Source organism: Gossypium raimondii, chromosome 12 (genome assembly GCF_025698545.1).
Source record: "Gossypium raimondii isolate GPD5lz chromosome 12, ASM2569854v1, whole genome shotgun sequence".
Classification (NCBI taxonomy): Eukaryota; Viridiplantae; Streptophyta; class Magnoliopsida; order Malvales; family Malvaceae; genus Gossypium; species Gossypium raimondii.
Window position 1 is genome coordinate 37,241,589 of NC_068576.1, and position 19,266 is coordinate 37,260,854.

At 29.8% G+C, this 19,266-nt stretch overlaps 3 protein-coding genes across 3 annotated transcripts; 1 reads left to right on the forward strand and 2 right to left on the reverse strand.

Annotated features, from left to right (window-relative positions):
- Positions 1-498: 498 nt before the first annotated feature.
- LOC105763918 (transcription repressor MYB6) lies at positions 499-1,825 on the reverse strand. Its single transcript, XM_012582325.2, has 2 exons — positions 1,496-1,825; positions 499-1,409 (listed from the first exon to the last, which is right to left on the reverse strand). Exons 1-2 carry the CDS (start codon positions 1,626-1,628, stop codon positions 727-729), a joined length of 816 nt encoding a protein of 271 aa, XP_012437779.1. The 5' UTR covers positions 1,629-1,825; the 3' UTR covers positions 499-726.
- Positions 1,826-12,667: 10,842 nt separating this feature from the next.
- LOC105763920 (dof zinc finger protein DOF3.7) lies at positions 12,668-14,192 on the forward strand. Its single transcript, XM_012582327.2, has 2 exons — positions 12,668-12,890; positions 12,992-14,192. The coding sequence occupies exons 1-2, from the start codon at positions 12,867-12,869 to the stop codon at positions 13,784-13,786; spliced, it is 819 nt and encodes a 272-aa protein (XP_012437781.1). The 5' UTR covers positions 12,668-12,866; the 3' UTR covers positions 13,787-14,192.
- A 2,827-nt stretch (positions 14,193-17,019) lies between these two features.
- On the reverse strand, positions 17,020-19,217 carry LOC105763922 (uncharacterized). Its single transcript, XM_012582332.2, has 3 exons — positions 18,843-19,217; positions 17,935-18,083; positions 17,020-17,510 (listed from the first exon to the last, which is right to left on the reverse strand). Exons 1-3 carry the CDS (start codon positions 19,026-19,028, stop codon positions 17,372-17,374), a joined length of 474 nt encoding a protein of 157 aa, XP_012437786.1. The 5' UTR covers positions 19,029-19,217; the 3' UTR covers positions 17,020-17,371.
- Positions 19,218-19,266: the final 49 nt, after the last annotated feature.

A 19,266-nucleotide genomic window follows, 5' to 3' on the forward strand; every position in this document is an offset into this window, starting at 1 on the left:
ACCCTCCCATTATAGATTAAATTAGAAATTAATATATGAAAAAATTGCAACTTACCCTCCCAAATAAAAATTTTCATGTTTAGCCCATTGAAAATTCTGAAATCAAAAGTTAATATATGATAAATTTATACTTTGACCTTTAAAAATTTTATAACTCAATTTTAGTCCTTTAAAAGAATTTCTGACTTCACCCCTAGATCCGACACAAGGCCAAGTGTTAGCTTCTAGATTCACCTCTTAAACTTATACTTTGATCTGATGCATCTAAACTATTTCATAAAAAAATTGAATTATAAAAGAAAAGGAAAATGAGAGCTTTCAATTGGTATAGACAGTACGAACAAATAAGTTCATACCATAGCGATTTTAACAGCCCAATGACTTAAATAAATATTTTAAATAATACAGTTATCATTTATAATTTTATGAAGACATAAACTTACAAATAGTTTAGAGTATCTAATTTAATTTGTTGATTAATAAAATGTATGAAAGAGATTTATATGAAAAGAAAAAGAAGTGCCATTATGTTTGTCAATTTTACAAAGTACATGTAGGTAAAGAAGATAAGCACGTGACAACCTAAAAGATTCAACATTCAACCAACCTTTATTGGTAGAGAGTTAAACTCAAAACCCATCATTTGACGTTTCATGGACGTATAATATAACTAAAAATCAACTAGATTTCCATATTTCTTTCTCCACTTAAACGTCGTCGTCGTCGTCATATCAGTAATGATTCAGCAAAAGAATCCAACTGTACTTGATCTTCATTCGTCTTCAACAGCTGCAGGTACTCTTCATATATCTTCTCTAGTGAATCATTACTGTCACCTTCAGCACCTAGTACTTGATCATGGTCATGATCATGATGAGACTGGCACTCGAAATCTGAGCTGTTGATAAGATCATGATTGTCATTATAACATAAAAACCCAGTTCGGTTTTCATCATCATTGATGTATTCGGACCATGGGACGAGGACTTGTCCATTTTCACCTCCTTGGCTCGAAGACTTAGTGGTACACACTGAAGATGTAAATCTACTGGGTTTTGGGAGATGGATTTTGGGTTTTTCTTGCTCGGTTGGTTTTGTAGATTTGTTCTTCCTTTTCTTCTTCGGGACAAGGACGACAACCGGGTTATCCGGTGGTAGTTTTTTGTGGGTGTTCGGATCGGTTCCTTGGCTTAATAAACGTTTGCTTAGATGGGTGTTCCAATAGTTTTTAATCTCGTTATCGGTTCGACCCGGAAGCCTTCCGGCGATGAGAGACCAACGGTTGCCGAGGAGTGAATGTAATCGGATGATGAGGTCTTCCTCGTCGGGTGTTATGTTCCCTCTTTTGATATCCGGTCTCAAATAGTTCATCCATCTCAGCCTGCAACTCTTTCCACACCTAAGTAGCCCTGCAACATTATAGAAAACGTCACATGGTGCGAGTGATTCGTAAATACCACTTTCCGTTTTTCGAATACGAGTGAGATTCGATTACCGGCTTTCTTAGGGAGAGATCGCCAGTGACCTTCGCCATGAGCTTGAATGTACTTGACAAGCAATGTGTCTTCTCTAGGTGTCCATGGACCTCTGTGTAACCCAACTTTAGAGCAACAAGGAGCCCTTCCCATGTCTCTCTCTCTCTCTCTGTATATATATATTTCTATTGTTTTCACTTGTGGATGAAGCTACTCAATTCACTCTCTCTCAAACATTGGAACAAACGAAAGAGAGAGAAAACATAGAAAAAGAGAGAGAGAGAGATGTTGGAGATGATGACTCCCCAAAGGTTAGGCTTTAGGCCTTTTTAATTATAAACGTTTTTAAAAACAGATGAACATTTATATTACTTCCCATTATGTTTTTTTATACTTAAACACCACCAAAATTATTATTTATTTGTATTATACTAACTCGAAACAACTCAAACTTAACTCGAATCATAAATAATATAATGTCTAAAAGGTGAAACCCATAACTAAAATAATCTGAGAACTTTAAATTTTAATTCCGATTAAAAAGAAAATGAAAAGCCGTTGGGCTGCTAATGCGAGGTGGGGGATTTAATTTATAAAATAAAACCAATCAAAATGAAAATTATTGAAAAATTTGGGCTAATTTTATGTTTTCTAGAAAAGGGTTAACTTAACTCAGCGACCCTTCTCCCTATCTGCCCTTCTCAATTGTGTATATTCATATGATTCATGAATGTAGCAGCTTAATTATGTATATACCAAACAAGTCATTGTAACCAAGGCTGCTGATTAATTTCGACCGTCCATCACTTGGAAAGTGTGCGTAACGGTGGAACATCAAAATCTATCATTTTCATCTTCAGATTTTTTTTTCTAAGCTTTAATATTAAATTTGTTCTCTGGGTTTAGTTTCAATATTTAATTTAGTATCTGAGTTTAGCTATGATGTTCAATTTGATACCCAAACCAAACATCATCATGTGGCCTAACGAATATTTGACACGTGTACTCTAGTAAAAGAAATAGGTGCTTAATTGGGACAAAAAAGTTCATGTACCAAATTGAATATTGGAGTCAAACTCAAGTACTTAATTGGGGCAAAGAGAAACTCAAGATTCAGATGCCAAAATAAATATTGAAGCAAAACTTAGGTGTCAAATTGGGACAAAAAAGCTCAAGTACTAAAGTGAACATTGAAGCCAAACTCAAGTACTTAATAGGATATTAACCCTTTTTTAAATATGATGGATCCTTTTCTCTCAGTTAAATTGTGCCATAAGTCCCTGTACTTTTCAAAAATCTAGAATTTAGTCTATTTACTTTTATTTCCAAAAATTTAGTCTCTACTTTTCAGATTTCAAAATTTAAGTTCAATTATTAATACTGCTATTTTTTTTGTTAAATTTAAGTTCATTACAACGTCATTTTTTAATTATATGGCTACCAAGTGAGTTTTTCTTTAATTTTAAAATGTCACATCAACAAATTTAATAAAAAATTTAAAAATATTAACAGTTGGACTTGAATTATGAAATCTAAAAGTAAATTTTAAAATAAAAATTCAAAATTTTAAAAAAATATATAAAAACTTATGCAATATTTTATCCTTTTAAACCCTAAGTGGAAACTAGACGATATCATAAATGTAACCCAAATTGCATGGGTTTGGTGTCAAACTTTTAGGTTTAACATCATCTAAATATATAAAGTTAAAAAAATCGGTAATAAAGTCTCTTTAAAGTCTGAGCTATTCATTCGATACATATTAGAATTAAACTGGAGCAAGTAACTTTTTAAATTTAATTAAAAGTCATATTAAAATCCAACTTAATACTTATTGAACAGATGGATCAAATTTTGGAAACACCTTATTGTCACCGTTCAAAAAGTAAATAACATATTTTTTTGATTAAAATTTACCAAACTTTATATTGAAAATATAAAAATATATTTTTAAATTTTATGTACTTTTAATATTTTATAATTTTTCATTTTATAAAATTTATATATTTTATGATTTTATAATATTTTTAAAATAACATGCCACATTAACATTAATTTCACATGGCATGCCTCATGCCATTGTCGAATATTTCTGTTTGTCATGCCCACATAATTTACAGTCAACGTTAATTTAATTTATTTTTTTATGAAGAATTTTTTTTATACCTTTATTAGAAATATAGTTTGCTTGATTTTTTATTTTGGTTATCATCTCATTAAAATAGATTGGATTTTCATTTAGTTAATTATAAGGGTAATTAATTTGCTTTTAAACTCCTACAATTTGCAATTGTATACAACTTTGTTTTGGTATAATCGGAATAGCTTTAGTTAGGATTCCTTTGGGTGTATTCTAATAGTAAGGTGGAGTTGAGATTTGACGATTGATGTTGGGGACAACATTTAAAACTTGAGCTTGATGCATGGTAGAAATCGAAACATAAAAGAATACATTCAATTATTTGTGTTTGAGTTCACACGTTGGCTAATGAGTTGTTTAAGTTCAGCATTAAGATTTTTGACCTCATAATCATTGGTTCACCTAAATAAATTACAAGCACAAGGACCTCGTTTACATCATTATTTTGATGTGTTTCTTACAATGAAAGAATGGTAATTAAAGACAAAATTGGTCTCTTTTTTACCTTATCAATTCAAACATTATAATGGTCCACATTAATACAAAATAAAAATAATAATTATTGCTTTATTTTTTTATGTTTTCCTATTATATATATATATAGGAAATTCCAAACAAAAATTGGAATTAATTGATGAGAAAAAGAAAGTTTCCCATTAAAACAAATAATTAGATTCTTATTGTACAAAATTGGCACTTCATTACTCCAATGGGTAGGAGACAGCTATAAAAACACAGTTGAAATAATGGAATTAGAATTTTAAGGAAATTTTTGGGACCCTTTCCTAGGTTTGTTTTTTATTTGGAAATAATTAAGGGTTTAATTAAGCTTAGATTTAAGGAAGCTATTTTAATCACTAACCCCACCCAAAAACATTTCAATTACTAAATATATATATGATACATTAAACCATGATTAATTAACCATTGAAAGTTGAGATATTTTTATTTAAGTCCTATTACGTGTTGACATTGATTAAAGTTATTCAGATGTATTATTTTTTACTGTATATATACCTTTTTTTTTAAAAAAATTATGATATGAGATGAATTAAAAGTGTCATATCATTATATTTTAATTGAGGAAGGATTAAGGGTGGGTTTGGATGGCGATGCATTTATCTGCTGTTAGTGTAGAAATAACGGTGACGATAAGATTAGATATTATAACAATACTGTAGCGTGAAACAAAAAATCACCTCACCCCACCTTTCAATCAGAATCATCTTAAATGTTCTTTTATGTGTTTTTATTATTTGGCATTTGAGGTTGTGAATCAGGAGTGAGGTAGGTTTCATCCACGATTTGCTGGGTTGAGTATGGGTTGGATATTGGAGAATGTGTGGCAGTTGGTTGGCTTGGATTTTGTGTTTGATAGGATGGTCGATGGGGGCTCAATTGTAATTGTCAAATGACCGGCAGCTGCAAAATTTTAGATTTATTGTGTCAATGCCCTTATAAATGTATATTCTGTCTTCAACCTTCGGCCGAAGATAATTTATTTGGTCCACTAAGGTAGTGATTATGGAATTTTTGGGCACCCAACTTCTTGGAATGCCACAACTTTTCCATCTGCTACACATTTCTGCCTTGTGGCAGGTCCCTATTTATATTCCCTACGTCGGTTTTGCAGGTTTTATCATAGATAGAGATTATCTTTTTTGAAATTCGTGATTTTTTTTTTTAATAATCTTATTTTTAAGATTTAAACTCATATTTTTTTTAGAATATAATTCATTTTATTATTATACTCAATATTAGTTGATTCATTTTTTTATATAACTATATGCGTCTTTATCCGTTAGAAGAAGTGGCGGCAGATTTCTTCCTTATACATTTGAACTGAGTTTAAATTTTAAAATCATTATTGTTAAGAGGGATCTATCTGAATACCACCCTGACTTTAGCATGAGTACACTTAAACCTTTTTTTCTATCTAAACATATAAAAATAAGATAATTTAGTGTTTCATCTCCTAAATTCTTTCCATTTTCATTTTCACCCTTAAAATAAATATCTAATAATAAGATAAATTTTGTTTGGTCACCCTAGCTTTTGTCGTCATCATCTTATTTTAAATTTGTCTTCTTTTCATATAATTTGTCTTTCATCCCTTAACAATACTTCTATCTTCACCTACTCAATTTGGCGGCTTGTACATTTAAATCACAAATAATGTATGTATGTCTGAGAATTATAATCAGAATCAACTCAGTATAAATTATAATAGATCACAAATTAAAATATATTTGAATCTAAATCAAAATAAATTTAAATAAAACTCACACGTAATAGACTTAAACTCAATAAATATAGAAAAGAACTAATACATAATATTTACGAGCGATGAAACTTAAGGTGGGTTTGGATAAGCGATGTGTTTACCCGCGGTTAATGTAAAAACAGCAGTGACAGTGAAATTAGATACTGGCAACACTATAGCGTGAGACAAAAAATAAGTTAAACTTACTGCACCGCACCCCGCCGTTCATCCAAACCCACCATCAATGTCTTAAAATTCTTTAACTTGTACAATTTTAAATGTATTGGGAGCTCTTAAACATGGGCCCAAAAACTTTTGACTCACTCATGTTGTGTGACAACTTTCGATGGGATCAAATTGAAATTGAACCCAAATTTTAATGGGTCGATTTTCTTTGTCAAAAGCATATTTAGTTTGCGGTATCAACTTTATGTTCATTGTATGGATTTACCCAACATACAAATTTATACACATTTTCTTTAAAAAAAAATAAAACATCTTATCATCTGTTTAGAGTTGTCAAATTTTACTTAAATTCAATCATCCAATTCGATTAATCTAAAATTGAGTCCGATTTAATTTAATTTGATAATAGAAAGTTAATAATTTAAACTTGTCCAACCTAAATACAAAACAATTCAAATTCAAAATGACTCACATAAAAAAATTTATTTGAAAAAACTACAATAATCCAAACCTAAGAGTGGTTCTAGTGAAGGGTAAATAAGGGTCTTAGACTCTTCAAAAAGAGGATGAAATTATAGTTTGGTTCTTTCAGAAATAATAAAATTATATCTTGATCCTTTTAAACATTTATAATTCAATGTTGACCTTAAAAAATTTAAAATGATCCAAACTCGACAAGAAAAGGTTGGACAAACATGGTGTAAGGCAAGGGCTATCCTTGTTGAGTCTTGACTCACTTTTTAGCTTAATAATCATTTCATAATGGATATGGGCCCTGCCATCATTTCATTACGGCCTATTTCCTTCCTGGCAATATCATTATAGTTAGGTCAAATTGGGATAATGATAAAAAAAACCAATTAAATCCTCGTGAAAAGTTTACACTCAATTCATATCTCTCATAGCTAAAAACTTAATCAATCCAACTCTTGATTAACCTTCACCATAGTTCATTGTGACTATTTTGCTAATAATACATTAACTAAATATTCGCCCGTGACATATGAAAAAATGTCACATTAGTAAATATTTAAAAATAAAAATAATTAATAATAATTGTTAACGTGACATTTTCAAATATTAAGTTGGCCCAGTTTTGCTAGTAATTCTTGTATTATCATTTGTATTTTAATTTAATCAATTTTAATATTTATATTTTTGAATATTAAAATTTTAATTCAACTCAAATGGTCGTAATTGAATTTATTTAGTTAAATTGTGCTATTAGTCTATATTATACCTAAAGTTACAGATTTAGTTATTGTTCTCCAATTTCATCATTGTTACTTCTTATATTTTTCTAATTTTAAAATATAAATATAAATATAAAATTAATAACAAAATTGAATAAAATTAAGAAAAAGACGCTGAATCTTAAAAGGTCCAACCTAGTTCGAACGTGAAATACAGCCAATATTAGATTAAATAAATGCAGGGCAGTTTAAATGAACGGTGGAAATTAAGGGGCCAATGACGTGTAGACCACCCCATCCATGTGTTACACGTTAAATTCAATCAAAACTATTAGCTGCTTGATTGAATCATGGATGAAGTGATTAAAAAAAAAAAGTAAATTAGGGATTAAATTAATTAATTTATGTTTTCGTCATTTAATTTTAAAAAAATTATAAAACTATCATTTTAAGTAACTAAGCTATTAAAATTGTTATTATATTATCTTTTTCTGGTCACCCTGGCAACGAGGCGAGGTAGGGTAGGGTAGATTTTTGCCCGTCCCAACTCCGACCCGAAACTTGACCAATCCATCCTAACCCAACCTCGACTATTAAGGATAAATCTTCCCCGAACTCAAAATTTAATAAGAGAATTGACTCCACTCCATCCATCCCAACCCAAATTTAATTTAACTATTTCTTTTTTTAAAACTCAAATAAGATTATTTTTTTAATTTAAACTTAAAACTTAATTTATTTAATTTGTTATTTAAATATTTATTAATTGAAAGCAAAAACTTAATATATGTATATATTATGGGTATTTTTATAAATATCCTAGGGCGGGTGGGCAACTTTACCTCAAACCCCACTCGGCCCGGTTATTATTTTTTAAATTTACCAACCTGACCCACCCCAAACTTGATTTTTCAAAAAAAAAATCCAACCCTAGCAGATTAGGTCGGGTCGAGAAACACGTTAGATTCGAGTTTTTTTTATCATCCTTACTACCTGCACCAATCGAAAGCTTTCATTCCTCTTCTCTTCTACAGTTCAATTTTTTTTCATGAAATAGCTTTGAACGTCATGAATCTAAAAACTAAAATCCAAACAACTTTCTTCTCTGATCTTCGACAATGACAGTCAAATTAACTTGGATCCTTCTACTCGCCAATGAGTACTGATTCACTATACCGATAATTGATTTGTTGTTTGGAGCTCACTAATTGGACTTTAAAAAAACTTAACTACCCAATGACTTAAATAAAAACTTTCAAATAATTCAATGACTTAAATGAAAACTTTCGAATAGTTTAACAACCATTTTGTAACTTTTTGAAATTGAGTGATTAAAACATAAACTCATTAATAATTTAATGACTTTGAGTACAATTTGCCTTTAAGATTTTAGTTGATACCAATCTTGGGTTCAATTTCTAACCACCGCTTACTTTTATTTAGAAGTATTTCAACATAAGTAATATAGGAATAACCGATTAAATTTTAGCTTGATTAGTATAAATATTGTTATCAATGCAAGGGTACGAAGATATTTTTTAAAATGTAATAATTTCATAAAAGCTTGGATGAAAAAAATTAATTTAGCTTACCAAATAAAGTGCATTCTTTTCTTTTTTCCTAGAAACTAGAAAGCGCTTCTAGCTATTGATTGGATGGTACACTCAAATTTTATCTTCTTTATTTGTAGAGACATAAAAGGCTTCTTTATAATTTGTGTATTAAAGAACACTATTTTTGTCCCTCTAATTGAATGCCCTTCATCATTTTGTTCAAAATAAAAGTTTTGGCTAAATATTGAAAATTAAAAAGACAAAGATTTTGGCTTTTGGGGATGAGATTATAATTTAATCATCATTATAAAGATAATCCAAACATTTTAATGGTTTTAATTATTGAATTTGAATTTTATTTTTATGTATTTCTTAAAGTATTTATTGGAGCGAGCCCAGTAATTAATCTTTTACATTCTGTAGGCTATTAAGGGAATAGATGCTGACCACAAGTTTTAAAGCCGCTCCATACTCAAGATGAGAATCGATCCCTTAACCGCTGGTTAAGGTAAGAGAGATTGGACTTGAATTTTTAAATCTAAAAAAAATTATTCAATTTTTGAAAATAAAATCACGAGAACTAATTTTGAAATGTATGAATGACTTAGAGCCTATTTTAAATTTTTATTCCATCATGGTTGAGTTTTCACTGCATAAACGGATAAAAATAATAGTAGGGTTAATTACACTAGAATCCCTAGATTATGGTCGAGATTCTAAATTAAGTTACTAAATTTAAAATATTTTAATTGAGTTATTAAAGCATTAGTATCGTACCAATCCTATCACCAACCTCACCATTAGCTTAAGCATTAAATTTCAACTCAAATTCGGCATTGAGCATGTTGAAAACACACGCCTGTGTCTAAAATATAAATTACTTGTGTTTGACATGTTATAAAAAAAAATAACATTCCTAAATTTTAATGACATAATCTATATTTTAATATATCATATCTAAATAGTCCAAACAACACATATTTTACAATTTGATCCATATATTTTAATAATTTTTCATGTTAGATCCAAATTGACATTAATTTAAACGCCTAAACTAAGTATTAGACTGATGGAACAATACTAACTTCAAAGACTTAATCAGAATGTTTTGAAGTTTAGGAACTAATTTAAAATCCGAGCGATAGTTGAAGGATGTTGTATTGAATTAACCTAAAATATTTAATATAAATCATAGCTAAAGATAACGGGGTTATTAAATGGTGTCAAACCACAATGTGAATGAAGGGAAGAAAATGCTTTTTATTTTTATTAAAGCTGTAACCAAACTAAAACAGGCACTGAGATTCTTAGTCTTTGGCTGTTTCGAATAATTTTGAAGCCAAATGTGTCACCATCAAATCAAATTATCAATTATAATTAAAACTATTTAAAATTAAAATATATTTAATTATATATAAATTTATATATCGTCGTGAAATTTTTTTGAACAATTTCATTATAAGCTTTGGTTATACCTGTTTTTTTTTAATATAATACCTAGAACTACTCATAGCCTCTCATCAACCTTTAAATAGGAAGATAATGCGCTTCAGCGTACTCAAACTCATATTCTCTTGTACAGATAACAATATTTATCTCAACCAAATTAAAACTCAATCCACTATACAGTCATTAAATATTAATGTTATATTATATTATTACAATAAATTTATCTTCCATCGTACATCGCATTATTTGGGTCCCACGTTTCCTTTTTGTCGGCTCCCTCTATCAACATTTCAATTTTATTCTTTAGTCTTTACTAAAACTTTCTTTTTGAATTTTGATTTTGGGTAAATTACAAAAATAGTTACTTTTATTTATCTTATCTTATATTTTAATTATTTATGTTTAAAATGTTATGTTTTAGTCACCTAAGTTATTATTTTGTTACGAAGTAGTCACTCTGCCGTTAAGCTCCGTTACTTCCCTAACAACAAATGAGTTTTAAATGCCAACGCGGATGTTCAACTGGGATAAAATAATTTTTTCAGTCAAAATAGAAAAGAAAATTAAAAGAAAAAAGAGGCGAATGATTTTTTTTTTCCAGTTCAATGTGTAATTAATTAAAAACCTATTCTCGTCCCAGTTAGACATCCAAGTTGACATTTAAAACCCATTTGGACTGCTATGTAGGATTGCTGTTAGGGAGGCAATAAAACTTAACAACAGAGTGATCACTTCATAAGAAAATGATAACGTAAGTTACTGAAATGTAACATTTCAAACATAAATAACTAAAATGTAATATGAGACAAATAAAAATGACTATTTTTGTAGTTTACCTTTTGATTTAGTAAAACTATTCTTGACAAGGTAACTTTTCCTGTTTTTTTTTCTTTTATTATTATTTATGAAGAGATGATATTTAATAAATTTAAAATAAAATTTAATTTTATTAAGTTACAATGGAGAGCAAAGTTAGAAATTTTATGACTCATTTTTAGAGATTAAAATGTAATTTTATAATATATTAATTTATAATTCTATTAAATTTAAAGGGTTTAAATTGAATTTTTATATTTAAAAGGTCAAAGTATAATTTTATCATAAATTAATAATACTTTTATTATTTTAGATGGACTAAACTAAAATTTTTCATTTTAAAGAGAGCCAATACCACTACTAACCACAACAGTCCCTTCGGCTACAATTAACAACAACATCAACCAACAAATTTTAATATATATGCTATTATGTAAGGGTTTCATTGACAGTACCACAATTTAATATTCAGTTACAAAATTACTAAAACCTTTTTTTTACAAAATAAAAATATTTCTATGAAAATGTTGATTTTTTATATATTTTTATATAATAAGGTTGGAATTTTATCATATTAATTAAAAATTATCTATTTTATACATTAAATTTTTATAAATATATTTATTACATACCCTATTAATTAATGATTTTCTAGCGATACATATATAAGAAAAACAAAAGGTTCCATAAATGTACTGAAAAACTAGTGAATCACGAATTATTTAACTGCAAGCAAATAACTATCTTTTCATTCTGCTTTTAGTCAAAAAAAAATATTTGTGAGAAACGAAACTAAACAAACCCTAAATGTGATAGAAGAATAAAACTAAGCAAATGCATAAGAAATACTAAAAGTTGTTTTAAAATTTGTAAAAGCTCTTATTTATAGATGATCATATAGGGTTTTTCAATTTCAAAACATATTAATACTTTTATTAATTAAATTTATCTATTTTTTTGTAATGATAAATAGTATATAAGAGTTTAATACAAAAATTAATAAAGATATAAGTACCCATTACAAGAAGTCGAGAGAAGAGCGATTCCCTAAGCCAAATTCTTTCAAATAACACAATAAAAGTTCAAGTATTTTATCATATTTCGAGATTATCTTATCTTTTCTTCTATTTTGATGATGTAATATCATGTGAAACATCTTATGCGGATTATCATTTGGAGAATGTGTTTATGATGATTTATTTTACGAATGTGTTGTTATGTACAATACCTAAATTGGAAGAAATGTACTGCGCTTACGTACACTTGAAACTATATCATCCATATTATTGCAACAATAGCAATATCAACTAAATTAAGACTCGATATTTTTAAAAGTGATTGTAAATGAGAATTGTTGTTGAATATAAGAAAGAAGAAGAAGAAGAGGAAGAAAAATAATATTTATTTATTTATTTCACATTTATAAGGTCAAAAAAGGAGAAACCCACCACAGTTGCACATTCATAATTCCACCCACAACAATCAATAAAATAAAATATTCATACAATAAAAGACATTGATGTTTAAAAAAGAAGAAGAAGAGAATTAATGTTGTTTTTTTTATATGAGTAGTCAAAACAAACCCACCCCCACTTCTCTTTTCTTCTCCTCCTTTTCTTTTCATCATTCATAAAGTGAAAATCCCCAACTCATAAAGCTATTAGCATATTAGAAACAATCTAAAAACATTCTTTCTTCCACCTAAAGAAAAGACCCAGTTCCAAACAAACAAAGAAAAGGCTTTGTTTTGATTTCTCTTTTATATCTTTCTCTCTGTGAAGTCATCACTTAATGGATTCTGATAAATGGTCACAGGTAGGTTAATTTTGATCCTTTTCTTTCCCCCTTTTTTTTTTTTTTGTTTGCTTTTTTAAAGAGCAAATAAAATGGTTTTCTTTTTTTTTTGGTTCTCAAAGGGTTTTCAAGTGAAATCAATGGAAGAGATGATGGTAGCTAATAATAATACATGCACAAAAGGGACGACGACAACAACAACAGTGTTAGAGAAGAAAACAAGACCACCAGAGCAATTGAATTGTCCTAGGTGTAACTCAACAAACACCAAGTTTTGTTATTACAACAATTATAGTCTTACTCAACCAAGGTACTTTTGTAAGACTTGTAGAAGGTATTGGACTGAAGGTGGGTCTTTAAGGAATGTACCTGTTGGTGGTGGTTCAAGGAAGAACAAAAGGTCTTCAATATCAGCTTCTTCTTCTTCTTCTTCTTCTTCTTCATCATCATCAACAGCTTTCGCTTCAGATTCAGCTAAAGTTTTAGATCTAAACCCATCTACTTTCTCACTGTTATCATCTTCTCAAAACCCTAATAAGGTTCATTATAAAGGTCAAGATCTTAACCTAACTTTCCCACCTATGCAAGAGCCTGGTTTATATGATCATCAGCATAACTACTACTACTACTACAACAACACCGGGATGGTTTCAAGAGGGTTGAATTCTTTCGTTCCGGCACCAGCAGCACCGGCGACACCAGCACCGGCTACCCTTTTTTCCATGCAAGATTATAAGCCAACCCTTAGTAGTACTACTTTCCCAATCCATAGTGGTGTTCAAGGGTTCCCTTTTGGAGAAATGAAACAAGTTTCTAGCACTAATAATGAAGTTGATGATGATCAAAACAAGGAACAAAGCAATTCAACTGGATTTTGGAATAATAACGGTGTATTAGGTGGTGGAGGATCATGGTAAAAAAAAGAAGAAGAAGAAATGAAGATGATCAAGAAAGGAACTGCTTTTTCTAGTTTTTAATTTTTTTTCACTATTTTTCACATGGTTGATATTATTATTACTTGTTCAAAGTTTCTCTTTTTTAGAACTAACAGATCATCATCATCATCATCATCATCATCATCATAGGATACATATATATATAATGGGGTTTCTTTTCTTTGCTTTCTTTTTTTAAATTACAAGATTGTATCCAATTTGGGTTTTGGTTTCTTGTATCAGATTCAAGTCTAGAATTTGTTGCAGTGATGAGTGATATATATGGAAGTATGTATTTATAATATGCGGTTTCTCAACAGATATACCATTTGAGAAGCTCCAATTGTACCTTGAAATTGTAATGCTAATTATTATTATTTTCGATAAATTTATTATTATTGTTGTTGTTCATTGTTCATTGTTCATTGTGGTGATGATGGATGGCTGGCCGCCTATGGAATTTGATTGATCTATATATATATATATATATATATATATTTGATTCTTTCAAAAAGAGAAAGAAACTGGTTTACCTGCTCCAACTATAGTCCTTTACCTAATAATTTAAAGCTATTTCAATGGCAAGCCTTTAGCTTTCAAACGTTATATCCATTAAGAGTAAGGGTGAGTTTAGATGGGAGGTGCGTTTACCTGCAGTTAGTGTAAAAACAGCGGTGGCAGTGAGATTAGATACTGTAGCGATACTGTAGTGTGAGACAAAAAGTAAGCTAAACGCACCGCACCGCACCCAATTGCCCATCCAAACCCACCCTAAATCTCTATTAGGAAGTACATTTTAGTCACTTAACTTTAAAAAAAATATAAAATTGTCATTGAATAATTTAAAATTTTTCATTTAAGTCATTGAGTTGATTTTTTTTTTCCGAAAAAATTCAACTAGTGAGCTCCAAGCCACAATTTAATGATTGGTATGGTGGTTCAATACCCATCGACAAGTATCTAAATTGATATGACAATCAATGTTGGAGGTCGAAGAAAAAAATTATTTGAATTTTGATTTACAGATTTGTGACATTTAAAGTTGTTTAATGAAAAAACTGAACTGTAAAAAAGGAGAGCTTTCGATTGGCGTATGTAGTGCGAACAGAAAAGGTTATATAGCAACGATTTTAGCAGCTCGATGACTAAAATGAAAACTTTTGAATAGTTCAATAATCATTTTATAACTTTTTAAAGTCGTGTGACTAAAATGTGAACTTATTAATAGTTTAATGAATTTGGTATAATTATGATAAATTCTCCCTAGTATTTTTTAAAAATAAGACAAATAAAAAAAGCTTGGTACAAAAACATTCCATCCTAAACAAGTCAATCCCATTGTTTTGTGGTCGGGTATATTAGATTCCAATTAAATTTGAAGTAGGAATAGATTGGAAATTTATTCTTAATACTCTTTTGCTTTTGTCACAATATTTGAATATAATATCTTATAGGGATGCAGGTGTCTTTTAATTCTTTTAAAAATTTATAAAATTATAAATTAATGTAATGGTAAAATTGCACTTTAATCCTAAAAAAATTATATAAATTTCCCCTGGTAACATATATTTTCTAAAAATTGATTTGTGTTTTATTGTTGTCTTTATCATTACCGAAATCTTTGTTTGACAAAATTGGGTCAGTTTTCCATGGTGTTATTTGCTTGGCTTGAAGCTAAAGACTTTAGCTTGGAATCACGTCTTGATAACTACAAGTGATGTGGGGGGTTGAAGGCACCTCCATTATTTTTCAATCATATCTAGATTTTAAATTATTCTCTAATTTTATTTTTAACTTAATCATACATCGATACAACTTAATTCCAATGTTATTGTAATTTAAAATTTAGCTCAGGATGTTAGGTAAAATTAACCTTGAGATAATATAATAAGGATAATTAGTACAAAGAAAAGCAAAACTAGAATGCCAATTTTATAAATCGATTTAGTTATCGGTATAAATCTTAAAGTTATACATCAACTTTAATTCGATAAATAATTTGATACGTGAACTTTGATTTGGTACAATTATACACTTAGAACTTTAATATTAATTCAATTATACACATTTAAATAAATACATTAATTTTTTATATTGGATAAATATAATTATGTGTATGCAATATATAAACATAAAATGATGTTATATCAATAATTGTGTTAATAATTTATGAGAATTGAATCAAAACGATATTTCATGTATAAAATTGTACGAAATCAAATTTCATATATAAATTTGTACATTCAACCTAAATTTATGTATAGTTTTGAGATTTATTCTTAGCTCTTGAAGCAACCTAGTTCCCAAATTCGTAAGGACTAGGACCATATATGAAAAGATTTATTGGTTTTACTTTTTACATACAATCTTGTTATAATATGTTGTTAATCATTATAGTATTGAATCGAATAGTAAGAAATTCAATATCACTTAAGGCTTTAAGTTTAAATCTTGTGAACAAAAAAAAAACAATTGTAAAAGCTTTATCCTTGATTTAATGATCCAACTCGATTCTAAATTTGATTCAAACCAATGGTATTACTAGATGCTAGGTCTTAGATTTTTTATATATAAATAAAAATATCATTGAGGCCCTTATAATTGAAGTTGGATTGCATTTTACCCTCTCGCTAAAAAAATGGGCAAATTAATCCTTATATGTATCGTTATATGTTAGATCGAATAGTAAATTGATCATTCTATTAAAATTTCATCTATTTTTACCATTAAAAATTAATCCATTTACATCAGCATGAGTTACCCATAACATGCCACATATAAATGTCCGGTTATTTTATCAATCACGTTAATTTTAACAATAATAATCATTTTACTTTTGATCTAATGCACATAGACTAATTTGCTCATTTTTAAATAAATGGGACAAAATATAATCCAACTTCTATTACAAAAGCTTCCATGATATTAAAAAAAAAAAGGTAAATCTCTCACATAAAATAAGAACTTTTAGGATTTATGTGAACCTAGGTTTTTCCATCAAGATTGGTTTTCCATATAATGTGAGATTACACAAGTTCCAAGGAGTGAATTGCATAGCCTTTAAAATTAAGGTAGTGATTTACAATAACATATGATAAATCCTTAAAGTTGTACCAGATTATACAATGTCTTAATTATCAGAGAAAAAGAGTAACCAAACAAAAAAGGCCTAGGTATAGTCTTTTCTAAGATATTTCCCATGGCTGCCACTGGTCTGAAAATAAGAACATGATAGCTGCATAAATATATATATATATATATACACACACACACATAAATAAGAACATGAAAGCAGCATAAATACATATACACACAAATGATATTGAACATACATTATGTTTCTCTACTATACAAAGATTTTAACTTGATACACTCATTATTCCTTCATCATGATCAAAGGGGAGCTTCCAAGTGTGCAGTCAGAAAATTCACCACGAAAACGAAAGGACATTAAGCCTTCAAAATGTTCTATACAAAGAGATATACCCATTTTCAACAGAGGTGAAGGAGCTGTATGTATGGCTTTTCTAGCTGGTGAAATCAACTGTTCTGAACGGGGAGATAAACTCACTTGTCTGCATTGATTCCGAAGATCCGGACCTTGTGCATGTTTGGGAACTTGGCAACGACGAGGATGATCACTGCAAGCGTGTTCAGAAAGAGCATAGGATGTTGGTAGTCTGTTGTATGCGAAGCTATCAGGTATCTGTAAAAAGAGAGTGGTGATTGAATGACCCAAGGTCAGCAAATGGATTTGAAAAGGACTGGAAGCAGCTAATGCTCTCTGACGGAACTAGAAAGATCATGAATTACGCACAAACTATGTTAAAACTAAATACACGATACACTAAAATCTACTCTTCTGTTAAAAGCAAGGTAACATGAATAGTCATGTATAAACCGAGTTGTTATAATCCAACATGAACATGCTGTGTATGATCGGTGGGTATCCGTGTTTATGCACTCATTGCTTCCCTAGTCATCTATATAGTTCATTACATTCAAAGCTCAAAAACGAATACATGCACACACGTACACATGAATTCAGAGGCACAGCACAAAATAATAAGAAAGATCATCGGCAAGATACAGGAAACAAAATTGTGAAATATATCATATAACAGACTTACAGCACAACAGGTACAACGGTTAAAAACTTTCTGTTGCGTGTTAGCTGCTTTCCATTGTCTATCTGCTCCCACCAAGTCAAGCCATTGTAAATTCCTTGATCATCAGCAAACGGGGTTCCCTTCTTCCAGTGAAAGAAGTGGTAAGTAACCTGAAAAAACAGACAAATCTCTCATTGTCGGTTCAGATACTGTCAAGCAGAATAGTGAGCACATGAGACCGTAACCAGAAAAAAGGAAGTTCCTTAGAAAAAAGCTGAAGGCATGGTATGTGAAGTACACTAGCAAATCACCTTTACATTAGAACAAAGCATAAGATTGGCTTAGATAGAACTACCATGAGGCTAACTGGTCGAAAAACTTCAGTTAACGACATAATGTAAGTAGATGAATAAGCAACTGCAACAAATACATATATGGGGGAAATTGGAAATTATTTAGTGAAGCTACCAATGCTATGGACATAGACTAATTTCGATTCCCAAAGCCATAATTTCCGAGATTACGAGTATGAGGCAGCCTATATCTCAACTCGAAACGAATTTTTCAAAACTTAATGACATTGTTCAATGTAAAATCCCTAATTTCCTTGCTTTCTATCAATAAACAAGATATCACTCGATACAATTTCAGCTCCCAATAGATTGCAAGGACGGAAAAACAAAAAAGGCACAGTTCAAGACTTTCAAATAATAGTTCTATCACAAGTAAAGACTGTAAGGCATACAATAATTCCCCCACAGCTCAACAACATTAATCAACAAATCATAAAAGACCCAAAAGGAAAATTAATCAAAACCAACCAATACAGAGCAAATTCACACAAAAAAAGGGGTAATTTGCAGGCAAAACAAGGGACCCAATTCAACATTCAATACCAAGAGACAATCAAAAGAGAAAAGGAAACGTACAAGGAAGTGAGCGAGATTAACGATGGTCCAAGCCATGCCAGGAGAACAACCAAAGATGGAAAGAACAAGGAGCCAAGAGAAAAAGAGGAATAGAATATAAGTAGTCCATACACCTGGGTACATGAACCACTCGGTGTTCCGGTTCAGATCAGCCGGTGGTACCGCCTTCACATATAGATTCGCCATTTATGTTTTTCAATTTAACCCGCCAAAATCAGAGACGAGAGCCTTCTTCTAAAACGACCCAGTTTTTGTATTTGATTGAATTTATATAAATTCAAACACTAGGCGTTCTACGATGAAGATGAAGATGAAGGGAAATTAATTTCAACTCATTATTACAAAATAGACTCTTTTGCTTTACTCATACGCCACCGTTTTCCCATTTTCCCCTCATTTTGGAAACTTTCTTTTTATGTTAATG